The sequence below is a fragment of the Vanessa tameamea genome, chromosome 20 (genome assembly GCF_037043105.1).
Source record: "Vanessa tameamea isolate UH-Manoa-2023 chromosome 20, ilVanTame1 primary haplotype, whole genome shotgun sequence".
In the NCBI taxonomy this organism is placed as follows: domain Eukaryota; kingdom Metazoa; phylum Arthropoda; class Insecta; order Lepidoptera; family Nymphalidae; genus Vanessa; species Vanessa tameamea.
The window spans coordinates 4,916,706-4,934,259 of record NC_087328.1 but is presented as its reverse complement, the minus strand read 5'-3'; the positions used below and the strand labels follow the sequence as shown (position 1 = coordinate 4,934,259).

The 17,554-nt window shown below is 32.5% G+C and overlaps 1 protein-coding gene across 1 annotated transcript in view; it reads left to right on the top strand.

The window, feature by feature from the left end:
• LOC113401778 (bromodomain-containing protein DDB_G0280777-like) overlaps positions 1 to 17,296 on the top strand; it is a 52,238-nt gene extending 34,942 nt beyond the window's left edge. Inside the window, exons 2-6 of the mRNA XM_026641803.2 lie at positions 5,299 to 5,417; positions 12,899 to 12,948; positions 15,431 to 15,620; positions 15,735 to 15,989; positions 16,153 to 17,296. Of these exons, the coding sequence (XP_026497588.1) occupies positions 5,299 to 5,417; positions 12,899 to 12,948; positions 15,431 to 15,620; positions 15,735 to 15,989; positions 16,153 to 17,226 (1,688 nt within the window). The 3' untranslated portion in view covers positions 17,227 to 17,296. The remainder of the gene's footprint in view (positions 1 to 5,298; positions 5,418 to 12,898; positions 12,949 to 15,430; positions 15,621 to 15,734; positions 15,990 to 16,152) is intronic.
• The last annotated feature ends 258 nt before the right edge of the window (positions 17,297 to 17,554 follow it).

Here is a 17,554-nt window from a genome sequence, read left to right as displayed (position 1 = left end):
CACGCTGAATATTTTCGGTGTCATTTCTGTCTTCCAAGTAAGCGACAGTTCCTGGCCTTGGTGTGAGGAAACGCGTTATTAGAATTCTAAGCTGGTCTCGGGCTAAAATGTTGTCCTATCCATTTTAAATGTAAAATGTTCTTCGAATTTAAAGGTCAGCTAAATTCATTACACAAATAAGATGATTTGATCACGTTAAATATTGAAATATCTGCGAACTATAATTTGTTTGTGACTTCATGCATATTTTTCGGGTTTGAACAGTTCTGCTAGGATCACAAACTCATGTGATTTAAGTCTTGTAGTGTTTCAACAAAGTTTGGGAATATTAACCATTGTAACTACAAGTATGAGACGCATATCGTAATTTATTATTTATCAGAATTTGCAGCAAAATTATATGTACAAAATTAACCGGATAGTCAATTTTGTTGCCAACCGTACTTGTTGATTTATGCTTCTTTTCCGTAGTAAAGAAACTTTATTTATATTTCCTTTCACAAGGAATTTTCTTGCACCGAGCTTTTGTAAAAAACTTGAAGATAAATTTGTTGTAAAATTGTATGTGATATTTTACTGGATATAACCATAAGTAGTTAGCTGGAAACCAGGATTAAAATATTAGACTTTACGATTGTTTTAAAGTTGTTTGGAAGGTTAATAAAACATCATACCAAACCACTGATTAACTCAGGCTTAACCGCGAGGAGACGCTAGTGTTGACTTGGTGGTAGGGCTTGCCCCGTTTGTGTAGATACCACCCACTGATCACATATTCTACCGTCAAATAGCAATGATTTGTACTATTTTATTCTGGTTTAAAGGTACAATACATACATTAACAGCCTTTAAATTTCCCACTGCTGGGCTACTGCCTCCTCTCCCTTTGAGGAGAAGGTTTGGAGCATATTCCAGCACCCTGCTCCAATGCGGGTTGATGGAATACACATGTGGCAGAATTTCGTTGAAATTAGACACATGCAGGTTTCCTCACGATGTTTTCCTTCTCTGCCCAGCACGAGATGAATTATACATACAAATGAAGCACATGAAAATTCAGCGGTGCTTGCCTGAGTTTGAACCCGCAGTCATCGGTTAAGACGCACGCGTTCTAACCAGTGGGTCATCTCGGCTCAAAGAATGCGCCAGTGTAACTACTAGCACAAGGGACATAATATCTTGATCCTTATGGTTGTATTGGCGATGTAATTCTTACAGTGTCAATGGCTATGAGCGATGGTACCATCAAGTGGCCATTTGCTCATCCTATTTACGTAATGGTAGGACTTTGTGCAAGTCCGTCTGGGCTTATCTCAACATATATTCTATCGCCAAGCAGCAATACTTAGTAGTCTTGTATTACGGTTTGAAAGATGAGTGACCCAGTGTAACCATAGGTACAAGGGACGTAAAATTTGATTCCAAGGTTGGTAGCGCATTGCTAAAAGCTAAAATTTCATCCAGCGCTAAAATCTATGGGCTGTGATGACCAGTTAACTTCAGATGGCATTTGCCGCGCCTACCTACGTCGTAAATAAAGATTAATAGTACTATGATTTCTTAGAAACTACTAATTTTGATAATTTTAATTGCGGTTTATACAAACTATAAGTTTAAAAGCACAGCGGCGAATTGCACGTTCGATCTCTCGTACTATAATTGTTGTCCTAACGAAATGTCTAAGATCGTTATGGCGAATCCACAGAAACATTAATAGAAAATATATATGTGTGTGTGTAATGTACAGTGATTTGTTTTTTTACATACAATACACTGTTTATTTGTGTGTTTTTGAGAGTTGGAACATTTTTGCACAACACGGTCCGAATGTCAACAGCACTTATTCAGCCAATAGATAAATCAATGATCGAAGATAAACGTCTTCCTGCTATTAATATAAAAGTACTACAATTAAAAAGATGGTATCGAAGTTTGTCGGGTAAAATGTTAGTGGGACGAAGTTAACGAGTAGTGTAAGCTATCCTAGTTGTTCGAAAGGTCTAAGGTTAGCCTTCTGTAACAGGTTTACCTGAACTTTATAGCTTTGAAAATATCGGTTTGTGGTAACTTCTCGATGTCGCATTAGTGATATAACATTGATGGTAACTGTTTTTTGCATACATCTTTGCATAAGGCTTAATTAGCCACAAATTATAGTATATATGATGTAATATTACGCCATCTTTGTAGAAGTAAAATTATTAACTTCCTATTTTGATGTAAATTGATTCGATTTTCTCTATATTTTGATGAGGCGCCTTCTGAGGTACATTTGTATAGATACAAATATTGTATGTAACGACAATTATATATTTGAATTATTGCGTGCACTCGTGATTCTTTTGTCTAACATTTATTTAAAAAAAAATAGTATCCAAGTTCGAAATTTAAATTTTTTTTTTATTATAAGATACTTTAAAGCCAATCACTTAACATGTATGTGTGTGTATTTATTTGCATGTTTGCGTGAATTATTCTTTTGATTTGTTTAATACAGATATAGATTCGAATTTCGAAGTTGAAAATTTTATTACAAGATATTCTATAGCCAATGATTTAACAATCGCAAACTGATGTATTCGCCGGAACTATGCTAATACCTCGTACGACGCGTATTATTTCAAGCGTTTTTTATTTATCTGTTAGTATTTCGTAAACAACCCGTTCGAATAACAAAGTGAAAAGAAAATATTTATCTATACAAAACGTTTAAAAATTAAATGTAATATATTTTTTTAAGGGTGTTAAAATGTATGAATAAAAGGTATAAAAGTTGATTTTGATGCTTTCGCTTCCTTTTCAGTATACCTTTTGCAGTTTCCCGTATCTACTATCGACAATATTCTTCGTCCACGTTAACATAATGAACTACGTCTCAAAAAATATGTTAAACATGTTAAACATAACAACTTATGTCCGAACTGACACTATAAACTAAAATTATATGTAAGTTTCACATTAATCGGATTAATAGTTTTTACGTGTAACTGAAAGCAAAGATAATCAAAATTCCTCCTCATACATTTTTTATAATATTAGTGTAATATTGCTCCGGAAAATACAAAAAAAAAAAATTTTAACATTAATTCTTTTTTATTGTATTAATCTTGGTTAATTATTTATAATATTGTTATATTATATTGTTATACCTACTATCGACCCGCCTTGGCTTACACAGTTATTTTATTAATACGGTGCAGATGTACCCTATAGCACTCCGGGACAATGTAGTGTGCTAAATGGAATTATAGTTCCCCCCCGTACTCCTTACATACAAAAAGAAACTATTTATAATATAAGTATATATCTTAAATTAGTTTTAAAGTGATTGTTACGAATAGCCCGCCCGCATTTATATATATATAATATATATATATTATATATATTATATATATATAAATATATTATATTAAGAAGAGCTCATACTATATTCGGGCTATTCGTAACAATCACTTTAAAACTAATTTCTGAATATTTTGATATATAGGTTTTTTTATGATATAGGTAGGCGGACGGGCGATGAGTTAACCGTTGGTACGTGGTCACCACCACCTTTAGACAGTGACGCTTTAATAAATATTAAACATTCCCTCATTGTCATTAAGCCACCAACCTTGAGAGCTAAGATGTTATGTTGTCCCTTGTGCCTGTAGTTAGTCTGACTCACTCACCCTTCAAAACAACAATACTAAATATATCTGCTTGGAGGTAGATTATATGATTGCACAAAACCCTACCAGTAAGTGAATAGTGAAAGATGTTAAGCAATGCTCACTTTTGAGTCATTCCTGAGTTACTGCTACGTATAATACTCATAGAGCTATTGAGTTGAGCTTATTAATTTTGATAAAATAAACACAAGAACTAAAGATAAACTTATAACGAGTTTCTGAGTCTGCGAAGTTAATACATCCTTCGTGTGGCAAAGTTACCTTAATTATAGTTTTTATAATTAAGTACCACAGATACATTCTAATTCAAATTAATAAATTTATTGTTTTATTTAAAAATATATATATAAATGAGACGTATTATTTTATATTATGAAATGTTTGCGGACCTAACATTCGTTTCATTATGTGCTGAATATTTAATTGTAATTTTATTTTTAATATACTTTAACTTTTTATGAGATTAACTATTGAATTATTTGTCGATTTTCGATAAAATTGAATTTCGAATTAGGTAATATAAAACCAGAACCACAGCTACACAATTGTTGTTTGACAGGAAAACATGCTGAGTAGGTGGGACCACTCGGATGAGTCAGCACAAAGTTCCACGACCGATTTCGAAATGAGATTTATTACTTTTTAATATACGGCATTTAGTAATAATAAATGAATACAAGTATCAAGTTAGTTTTATTGCAAAAGCTCTTGTAGCTCGCTGTTATTGATTATAGTGTACACAGCAAAGCTTGCATTAAATTTATTTGGAACGGAAACCGAACGGAGTGAATATTATTACGTTGACGTATTTATATAATATTGTTTATAAAATTTTAAAGGATGCTGGTTTAAGTTTCTTGTACTATGTATGAGTATAAGCAGTTTAAAATAATTATAGACATTAGAAAATAATATAGTTTTATATTTAGGAAAGGAAGATAAGATAATATCGAAAGATAAAAAATTAAAGTAAAAGACGTTAATTTTTCCATACTTCTTAACGACTTAATTTAAAACCTATTCTTATAAGTACTGTTAAACGGTAATTTTATAGGATATACTTAATATAAAGCTATATAAGCTATCTATGATAGCTTGAATGACGAAACAAGGGGTCATTTGAAAATGCTTTACGTGCTCATTTGGAACCCATTGGAATTTAAAGGAAATCGATCGTTTATAGTTAACACTTTGAATCATATCATTGAAATTATTTTTATCCCTGGAAATAAAAGAGATAAAAAAATATAAATAAACTTAAAAATATGAGAAATATGTCAATACCTGAATATAAATGTAAGAATTAAACAATTAAATATATATCGTTATGGTTAATAGCTTCATTGAGTAACAGCTCAAAATTTTCTACTGTTGGGATAAGGCCCCTCTTCTCTTGTAAGTTTGGAGGAAACAAAAGTGACAGATTTTCAATCATAATATGTATTTTCTAACGACGATTTGCTCCGCCGGTGAGCACAAGATGAAAGCATACAAATTTAGCACATCAACATTAAATGGTTCTCACCCGGGTTTGAATATCATTAATCTCTCAAACTAACACAAATCCACTGCAAAATTTAAACTTAGCTTGACATAAGTATTCAACATTTCACTTGGTTTGTTACAGCTCTCGTCCTGTGCGCTCGCTCTGAAGACGCAAACAAAAAAGTTGAAACGCAAAACAAGGACAAAAGACAAACCGAGGAAGGCGCTCCCCATCTTGTTTACAGAACAGCTAGGAAACAGGTGAGCTTTAACTATAGATGCCATTATTTATATGCCGACAACAATATGTCTGTGGATATTATTATTATTATGATTTTTAAAAGAATTGCAGCAATGCCCCAAATTAATTATTAAGGAATTACTAATATTCCTATTTACCCCTCCTAAGCTTATCACTTGTGTTAGGAGTGGGGAAGACAATAGCCTGAGGTATCAGGATCGATCCTGCTATATTGACGCTTATATTGTTGTCTTAACATATTATCTTTCAATGGTTTATCAAACCAAATCAAATCAAATGCCTTTATTCAATAAATTAAATAAATTCCACCGGTTCCGAAAAGAAAATACCCCGACCTGAGAAGAATCGGCGAAAGAAATACAGCGGCTAAATAAAATTCCATCGTATTGATGAATGGTAAATAATACTTAATATATCTTAAACATAAAAAACCAATGTCTTTATATACATACCTATGTATGAATATAGTGTAACGAATTTTTATGGTATCAAATGACGAAAAATAACAAATAAGTTCTTCTGCATATAACTTTAATAATGTTTATTATTCATAATAAACTATACGAAATTAAAAGAATATTAATCAATTAGCGGTATCTACAATTTTTCTGACAAATAGACGTCGGTACTGTAAGATATTTTAATCAATAGCAATATCTTTCTTCGACAATGCGTAACCTAAAAGGGTTTCCTTAATGTCGATGTCATTTGACAATTCTATTTTGTCTCATTATTTGTTTTCGTAAACAAATATCCTAATTATTTATTTATTTAAGATCCACCAGTGATAATTACATTAATACAATATTGTGTAAAAAGAAATACAGTGTAGCTTAATTCTAAATGCATTATCTTTTAAGGCAGATACAGCATGCAAATATTAGGAAGTTTATAAATCATTTATAAACTTTATCATTATATATATTATATTATATTTATAAATTTTATCACCAAACATCTTTTACTAATATTATAAATGCGAAAGTAACTCTGTCTGTCTGTCTTTCACGGCGAAACCACTGAACCGAATTCGACATTGGGTATGAAGAAACTCCAAGGAAGGACATAGGTTCCTATGTTTATATCTAACATCCGACGACTGAACCCTAAAAAGCGAGTGGAGCCGCGGGTAACAACTAGTATTATATAAATTATCAATGTATCTATCAACTATTGGCGTAACGTGACGTTATAAGCCCCAAAACTTCTTCTCAAAAGAGAGTAAATTAGCCCAGTCCATGATACTTCTACCTAAAATACCATGTCTTTCTATAAGAGATGGTGTTGGATTATCAAGAGATTGCTTTCACTGATAAGCTAACTGCTTGTTAGACAAAACATTTGTTAATGAGCTTGATATGCAAATGTTCGCACACTTCGTATATATTACATTGTTATATTCAATTAAAATTGTAAAGACAAAATGTATTTTTAAGAGAAGTGATTATTAATTGGTTGGCAAGCCTGCCTGTGTAGATCCCGTACAACAATATTAAGTGTTGTTGTGTTTTAGTAGAAATGGTCGGTCAGTGCAACTACAGGCACAAGGAATTTAATATTTTAGTTCGCAAGGTCGGTGGTGCTTTGCAATATAATGAGTGGTTTCATATGGTGCTATTGTGTATAGTTATGATGTCTGTATGTGACGGTCACCACTTACTACTAGATGAGCCATTAACCAGTCTGTCTACTTATTTGAAATAGAAAAACAGCAATACGATTATATAAATTTGCGGTAGAAAATTGGCGAAAAAAACCTCAAACTCCTATCCTCAAGTTATTTGCGCATCGTATATATTAAGAAATTCCAATCGGACTTTTCCTATTTTAAGTCGGTTAAAAACGTGACCAGTCCCTAAAAAAACTTCCTAGAATCAGTTAGAATTTTCATCAATAAGAATAACTTTGCGCCTTTGTCTATGGGCGGTGGTGACCACTTACCATCAGGTGGCCCATATGCTCGCCCGCCAACAAATGCCATAAAAAAAAAAAAATACAAGGTTGCGAGCATCGGCTAATGAGCTACAAACAAGGTAAGTAACCATTAGTTTTGCGTGAGCGCGCATCGCACAATACCGAATGACCCTATTTAGATACCGTATTTATTTTTACATTTTTTTACATTAGCAGCCTGTAAATTTCCCACTACTGGGCTAAGGCCTCCTCTCCCTTTGAGGAGAAGGTTTGGAGCATATTCCACCACGCTGCTCCAATGCGGGTTGATGGATTACACATGTGGCAGAATTTCGTTGAAATTCGACACATGCAGGTTTCCTCACGATGTTTTCCTCCACCGTCGAGCACAAGATGAATTATAAACACAAATTAAGCACATGAAAATTCAGTGGTGCCTGCACGCGTTCTAACCACTGGGCCATATCGGCTCAACCGTATTCATTGTTAATAACAATTTGAAGTACATTCATCTATACTAAAATTACAAATGATATGTTTTGATGGTTTGAGCTCTTTTTGTTACACCTTCACGGCCAAACCGCTAAATCGAACTTGATGTAATTTGGCAAGCTTGTACCACAGGAGTCCTTCCTGACTTTTTTATGCATGCTGACGGCCGAACTTAACGCGAGCGAAGTCGAAAGCGATAACTACTATGCTAGTTGTATGTTATATATATGTGACTATTGTTTTTATTTATTTAAATAATAATTAAATACCTTTGTAATTTTTAACATTATTACACTTAACAATCGAAAGTAATTTAATAAAAAAACTCTATAAATATTATTAAGTTAGTTATTATTTTAATAAAGATTTATATTAGCATGAATTATAAAAAAAAAAAAAACTTTCATATTGAATATATATTTTAAGTAAATGATAAATGTAGTTTCTTCGAGGTGGATTACGAATATCTCTTAATAAAATACACTAAGATATTTATTAACTTTAACTGGTTTTTCAGCCAAATGTTCCTTTGGCTAATATTTTGTCCTATCGCCTCTCACTCTGACCTAGATTTCATCAGCTTCCTTTGACTGTCGCTACAAAGCTAACGACCGTATGATATTTACCTATACATAAACATCGAACAAGATACTACTGTCGAAATAATTTTACTGACATCGATAAAAGATCTGGTTTACGAATACGATAAAATATTTGTAATTTAATACGAGACTAAGTAAATAAATAAATATTGGACAACATCACATACATTACTCTGATCCCAATGTAAGTAGCTAAAGCACTTGTGTTATGGAAAATCAGAAGTAACGACGGTACCACAAACACCCAGACCCAAGACAACATAGAAAACTAATGAACTTTTTCTACACCGACTCGGCCTGGTATCGAACCAGGAACCTCAGAGTGGCGTACCTATGAAAACCGGTGTACACACTACTCGACCACGGAGGTCGTAAGTGGAACAAATATGCGAAATTAACTCGCGTCACGGGATCAATATACAAAAAATTTGAAAAATCGAAAGAGTACGACTGAATACGCCCATTCAATAAAAAAACAAACCTAATTATTTAGTCAAATCTAAAAGATAAAAGAAAATATATATATTATCATAGTACGGATACTAGATATAGTCTTTTGTTTTTTTTAGTAATTTTATACTTAAATGTAATTAGATTGCCAATCACAATAGCATACAATTATTCAAACGACATTATTAAAAAAAATGAGATTAAATTGAATTAGAGTTTTTTTAAAGCAGAGATGGCTCAGTGGTTAGAACGCGTGCATCTCAACCGATGATTTCGGGTTCAAACCCAGGCAAGCACTACTGAATTTTTATGTGCTTAATTCGTGTTTATAATTCATTTCGTGCTCGACGGTGAAATAAAAGATCGTGAGGAAACGTGCATGTGCCTAATTTCAGCGATATTCTGCCACATGTGTATTCCACCCGCATTGGAGCAGCGTGGTGGAATATGCTCCAAACCTTCTCCTCAAAGGGAGAGGAGGCCTTAGCCCAGCAGGGGGACATTAACAGGCTAGTAATGTTAAAAAAAAAATGTTATCCATCTTGACTCCGTCAACTGACAATATTATAATGGTAATAATAGTTGTCGAATGAGACGATTTTTTTTCTCATCTCTCTTCACGAGTCATGAAATTTATATGAGTCTTCAACTGTCTCCTGATTTTTAACTTCTTGTTTAAAACACACAGACGGATGACTGGGGACTTGCAAACTACCAGATTGTGCGCTGGTAAAATTGAGGTAGCCTATGATATTACTTAAAGCCTTAATCGTCATTTTACATAACTACACTAAAAGTAAAGCTACTACCGGTTCAGAATGTAATTTATACCAAGAAGAACCGAAAAGAAACTCAGTAGTTACTCTTTTCGAACTTTTTTATTTGAAAGAAACAAGTATCAGCCCCACGCTTTTTATCATCTATATAATTATAAATCATATTCTATCCAGTCAGATATGTCTAACTGGCGACGCTAAGTCATCTATAATATTGTAGTATATCTTAGTACTGGTCGAGGTTGGAAACAGTTATCGGAAGTTTTTGAAAGTAATTTGTGTCATTATGAATATTAAAGGCGTATTTTGAAGAGTGATACTTTAGTTAAATCTATCAATTTTTTAAATATTAAGTCATTTTGTATTCAAATTAACGGTCAATCTGCAATGAAACAAGGGCGCGTATACGGAGTATGACGGGATTGAATAATATCAAATCCTATGTGTATGAGTCAAATATATATGTAAGTGTAGCTTTTCAATGACTGCCATATGTGTACAAAGATTACGAAGATTCGTAAACTATTATCAATCATTAGCATGTAAATATTATATTAAACCAGTAGGTACATTTTTCCATGATAAAACCTTTGTGCTCTTCCAGACTATCTATCTCTGTGCTAAATTTCATTCAGATCCATTCTAGCATGATTGAGAAACAAACATCTATACATCCAAACTTTCACATTTATATTATTAATAAGATTGAAACTTTGAGATGCTATATTGAAAATTTATGATTTATCACTTTGGCCCTTGTACATAAAACTCATCAATATAAATAAACATCCTTATTGGGGCAACTAGCGTTCAGTTCAGTGGAGTATACAAGTTCCATATTTTCTCAAAAATAAAAAAGCGATCGCCTTTAATTAATTATCGGGCATATACAGGCCAGTACATTACTTTAAAAGAAACTCAAACTTCAAGTTGTAACTATTTCTTAAAAAGAAATTTCATATTTTATATGGAACTTGTTATAAAACTTGGTTATTGAAATATTTATATACAAGGTGTTTAGATGTTTGAGGTCAGTACTGTAGATTTTGATTTCAACAACTTTCTCTATAAAACCTCTGTCACAGTACCTAATCCACTTAATTCGCGAAACAATATAATGCATTATTTTGTCATCAAAGAACAATGGAGGAAAAGTAGAAATGACCAATTATAATTTAAAAAAAAAAAGAAAAAAAAAAATTTAAAGAGATTACTTTCTATTAAAATTTCTAACAACATCACTGAGCCATTAAATCTAAACACTTGTCGTTATAATAAAACATACATAGCCTCCATCTCAACTCTTTGATGACGATGAGTCGAGAGAATTTTTGCAAGCGCCAAAGCGAGTCGTAACATGAACCAGTTTATTTTATCTCGTTTATATATAATATATGTATACATATATTTATTTACAATAGACAACTGGTGATCCACCTGATTCTAAGTTATCTCCGCCGGCCATATATATTGGTGCTGCAAATATTAACCATTCCTTACATCACTATCGACCTTAGGAACTACGAAGTTATATCTCTTGCGTCTGTTATTACTCACTTCAAACAATACAATATTACTAAGCAGTGTTTAGTAGTGGTCATTTAGCGTGTTAGGGTGCTAACTACCCAGATGGGTATGCACAAAGCGCGTAAATACCATGTATGACACCGTAATAAGCAATATCACAAACAATGATTTATTCATTATTATTTTTAGCGGGCACAGATTATTTAGCAATGTATTACTTACCAGTGTCATTTGAACAGATAAATAATTAATATCGTAATTTTTCTATTGTATGTAAGCAAAGCTATACGGATTAAACCGCAAGATACGAGTTCCGATATTATATTCCATATTCAAATTTAATGGTTGCTGTGGTCAGCCTATAAATATAGAATACACTAGACCTTGGCATAATGTTGCAAATATTATCATAATTTTCATAAAAATATCGTGGATAAACCATCGCATGTATAACGTGACCGGCCGTGTTGCGTTTGTTAGGTTTTAACTGCAGATATATAAATATTTAAGCTGTAACTACACCTTTGTATGTGCTAAGTTTATTAAAAACTTTTTTTTATATTATTCGAAAATATAATTTTAATAATCAAAGATGTCGTAAGAAATGTTGTCTTTGATATATTTTTTTAATATGTAAAAATATATAAACGTATTTTTAACTTATTAAAATATAAACATTACGTATATATCGTACGTAACACGACATTAAATAGATTATCCTGGAGTTCGTATTCGTTTATTTCAATACATCTGTACTATATTTATTTTCAAGAAAAAAATTCTTCTGCATTTCTACCCGATTCTTCTCTGTCAGCTTTACTAGGTTTTTGAAATGCTTGTCCTCAACCAAGAGATTTTATTTTTAGATACAGAAAATTTGCATAGTAAGCGGTTTTGAGAAATCTAAAAATAGCATATTTTATTTGAACCAAATGCGTTGTATAACAACATAAATAGTACCTTAATCCAAATGGTAACGGAAATGCAAAGGAACGCCTCCTATTTCCAAATGTCCCAACGTTATTTCGTTTTCCTTGCCTTTCACCGGCGCACGCGCATCTAATGTAATACATAATTACTGTATTATTCGTTGCATGGACTGTTGTTATTGTTAATATTATGTTACGGCGACAACATTGCATTACAAAATATGGATTTTTTGTTACTTTTGTAGATGTAATTAATAGGATTTTGTAACAAATAATTTAACAATGTTGACATCATTTAAGTATAAACTACATTGTAATTTTTATTTCTCGTTATATAAATAGTTTTGCTTTCATAGTTTGACTATTTACCTGAAAACATTGACAGAACATGTTACATAATTTAGTTTTGTATTTGGCCTCGTTAGTCTCAAACCCTGTGTTGGGCCAATAAGACCAATAAAAAGTACTCGGTTTTTCCGTCAAAAATATCTCAGTAGCTGCCCGGAGTTTAGAAGTCGGAAGTTTGTAAAATCCCGTGCCTCGGATAGCACGTAAAGCTGGCTGGTCCAACGCCTGATTTTATCTGATTGCGACGAATTGGCCGTCATCGGATTATGACTGAACAATTACAGTTATCTCCGACGTTTGCGCAACTGTGCATATAGGGCATATGTACAGTTGGCCACCCTGTCTAAAATCAGCAAAAGGACGTAATCTTCGCATACGTAATATTAGACGATAAGAACAATTAAATATGAACATTTACTAAGAAACACATTTCATTTTCCAGGAACAAGTTGCACCGGTTGAGGAAAATCAGGAAGACGACAAAGGACTCAGGTTAGTTGTGCAACAGTAAATATTAATATAAATCAATAATTAGCTACGAGTTTAAAACTTTTTTAATAATCAATTAAACTGAATATCCTTTAAATTAAATTACTATAATATTAATATTAAACATGTTGTAAGAACTATAATTATTTATGTTGCTGTTTACGTACACCTGTTTACTAATTTGGATCTGCTTTGAGTTCATTTGTGTGTTAATTCATGCCTAGATAATGGCTTAAACTATATGAATATGTGTTATGTACAAGCCCGATACAAGTATGCTAACATGTACATATCACCTGATACCTGTTTGAATTAATGGATTACTGCTTATCTTTGAGCATGTATGCCTTTAATATCCATATTTAATAAAAATCAATACACGAAATAACAAAGATATTAATGTTTTATTTAATAAATTTAAGAAGATTTTAAATTACATGTAAAGTAATATAATATCCTGTCAATGTTTACTGCTAGGCTAGAAACTGTCCTGTTTTTAAGTTATTCCAACTCCATCTAAAGCTAGTTGCTGGACACTAGTGTACGATTGCGGCCTATGTGATTGTTTCTCGCGAAGTTTTGTCTTATCATGTGAAAAATCCAATGTTTCTTGAGTGCTTGACAATGAATCATGCGTCAAAATTTACCTATTATGTCCTATGGCCCTTTCGCAATGTTTATTTCGATGACCAAAGAGCCAAACTGGCTATATACAAGTCATTGCTTAATTTTCGTAAATATCCATTTAAGCTTCTTGAACTAAACTCACTCTTGTAGTGCCCGATTCTGTTAGACTCATAATTTAAATACAACCTTAATTAAAGTTGTATATTACGGATAATGTTTTATTGTATTTTTGATCCATTCAATTTGAGTATATTAATTATTTTAGTTTAATTATTAAGTAAGAATTAAAAAATACTGATAAGTGCAACCAAACATGAGCGTTTAGTATATACGAAATTAAAATGACAATATTGTGAATTTTGCACTTAGCACGTTTGTCTTCTAGATCATCGATATGCTTATGTGGACTTCTAAAAATTTTAATTACTAGTACTTCGTTAAATTAAAATAACGTACGATGAACAAGAAAAAATATCGATAGCGTTTTTAAATAACAATATAGGTCAAATCACTTGAGCGTCGAATGCATGCCACACTAATGAAGAGAAAAATTTATGAATCTGAATGTTTGGTAAAAAGAAAAAATCTTTCTGAAACTTTTTTAAAATCAGCTTACACTCGTATGTGTGAAATTTGAAATATTTATAATGTAAATTGTATTGTAAGCGCAAACGTTACGTTTTAAAGATATTTTACATACAAAGATGTATTTTAATATAAATAGTTTATTAATATCCATGAATATTGGAAAATATACTAGTATTTATTTTGTGATTGAAAAGATTTTTATATTTTCCAATTTATTCGAATTCTTCGCCGATATAGCACATCAAAGAGTACAAACATTCGCTATAACAAGAATATTTTTGTGTAAATCATATCGACGATCGACGATGGGCGTTAGCTAGTCTTATACAAATAAAACAATCTATTTATTCCAATTTTATTTATTCGAATTTTTCGCCCAATTAAATTAAAACTTCGTGCAATTGTTGTTGACTAGTCAGTGACGTTACGTGATTTAACGTAAAATAGATTGCGTACATTGCATAATTATTTAAAAAATAATTTAGGACACATCGCATGTCAAGTTATTAGTTAGAATTTTATAAAATGGTATCATCGTGCTAATAATATATAGTTAACGCAAATTACTTTTACTGACTTACCAAGTGTCAGCCGTAACAGCATGAGAACGTGTTATAAAATATGATAAGCAAATTATTCAAATAATTAATGTTTATCAATATAATTAATCAGTCATTTAATTGAACATAATTTAATCAACAATAACTAGTTTTTATTTAATTACGACAATGTTTTTATTAATAAACTTTAACGTAACTTTGAAACCTGCTTAATAGAATAGAATACAATGTATTTAAAATCCAAGGCATAATTAACAACTATACAATTACATTAATTTATGCGTTTATAAATACAAAGTGAACAATAATTAAACGAATTAAATTAAGAACATTTAATAGATTTTAGACTAAATAATATTGGAAAAGAAATTATGTGGGAAACATCAATTAATTTCACTTATGAAATTAACGAACCTTTCTCTAACAACCGAACCGAATCAAAATTGCGTGTTCTGTACACCACTTACTAGATGATTAATTTACTTTGCAGAGAAAACATATTTCCTCTAGATATACATAACTTTTTATGAATTTAAATTGTATTTGTATCGTTTTCATTACTATTTGGCGATCTTTCACTAGTTCGAACCTGATTCAGCCAAGGTTCGATTTGCGCTTAAGACAAATATTTTGATGGTCATAAATATGTATATTTTGTATTGTTACTAATTTCGACGTTCGATATTAAAACACCTTTTTTTTTGTTCTAGGGATCCTCATGAATACCGTCCAGGCCAAGTGTTCTCTGTTAATGCCCAGGAGCTATTGGAATTACAGCCAGAGAGGAAAGCACCTCTTTCAAATAACCAACAGCTGCAACAGCTATATGTCAACCCCCAACAGGAACAGAGACAGAATATACAACAGTTCTATTATTTGGAGCCACAGTTAAGCCGTCAGGTACATCACGCCACATTTTTAGTATGATTTGTATATGTAGACAAAGTCCGAGAAACAAATTTTGAAATGTAAAATTTCGTTCTCTGTATAAAATCATAATTGTTATAATTGCAGGTAGCTTTTCAGCCATCTCATGCTGTAATCGCTCGGCCAAGCTATTCCTCGAATGGAGGTGAAGCCTCGGTAGGCGCTGCACTGGCAGTTAGTGATACTGGTGCTAATTCAGCTGAATCATTGGATCAAGAGTTATTAGCTCTATTGGGACACCAATTAAGACAGGATGATGGCCGTCCCCAAACGTTCACTCAGCTACAACAGACACCGCAACCTCATTTGACAACACAAAATTCAATCCCTCAATATCAACAGGTAACACCTTAAATATTAGATACTTACTATAGTTTTTATGTTGAGATGTATAAGGCATAAAACCGCTTCATATTTTTTTATGAATCTTTTTAAGAAATCAGTTAAATTAAAAAGAATACATAAAATTTGCTTTCATATAATATCATTGTTTTGATCTTCACAGGTCGACATTCCATATGTTCCGAAACCAAGTAAGAAACCAACTAAACTTCGGCCCAAAGTACAAATGACCCCAACGCCAACTTCAGCGGCACCACAACAATATCTAATTGAAACAACAAACGTCCAACAGCAGCAACATCATCAACAACAACAACAATTTAGACCTATTACACAAAATCAGAGAGTGCCACAGACTCTACGTTATGTTCCTATTCAAACAGCTCCATCAGCTCTGCAACAAACTTTATATGAACGTCCAGAGTCTCAAGGCCTTAAAATTGTACCTGCGCCCAAACTTCAGCAGCTCAACCCACAATATAATTACAGAATACAGTATCAACAAGAAGCATCACCGAAGCAATTTAGGATTATTGAAACCCCTCGACCTCAGCCTACTAGGCAAGAGCAGCCTCGACTTTTAACTTCGAACGAAAGACCCGTTACTTATTTGAAACGTTTCCCAGAGCCAGAAAAACTGCGAGCCGTAGCTGATCAAAATGTTCAGGAAGGTCTGTCATCTGTTCAGCGGCCTACGCAAATTCCTGAACAATACTACCTTCGCCCAGTGTACAGATCTAATGAACAAAGATCACGCTATGAGTTGCAAGGAATGGCTCTTAGACCTACCGAACAATCTCGCAGTATTGAAACAGTAAAACCATTATCCGCGATATATGTCAGCAAGAATATAACTCCAAAGAAAGTTTTGAGACCTCTCATAAGATTGGATCAATCATCGAAAGTTGAGCAGCCTCAGAGAGAGCAAGCTTATAGGATAGAGCAACAACAACATTCGGGAACAGAACAAGCTAACGTTGAGCAACAACAAGCTCAAAGCCTAGAAGAGCAAAGAGCACACTTACCTCCGCCCAGAAATAATAAAGCGTATACTCCAGAGGAATTTGCAGCTTTGCTAGCTGCTGGATACTCAGTAACGCCCGTACCAGTTGGTCAAACAAATCACCAAGTGGCTCAATCGAGATCAGCATCTGAAGCAATAACAGTTCAACAACGGAGGCCTATGTACAGCAGACGCCACCATTATCTTCCATTGAGAGGAGACGACGCACCTTAAAAAACTAAAAGATGATGTACATAATATTAGATATAATTTTAATGATATAAAACTCACAAATACAAATAAACACGTTGTTTTAATTCCTGATTAGTTAAATAATGGTTATAAGGTGTGAAAGTAATAGAAATGATTAAAAGAGTATTAATATAATTGGTATTATTACACAGCACACCGTCAGCAACATTATAATATATTAAATTATACCCCTGTTCTCCATAAATAATTCGGTCAGGTTGTAGTTCTATAATGATTTGAATAATCAAAATAAATCAAAATAGATAAACATAAATATACTTAAAATTTTCAATACATTTGAACATCGCGA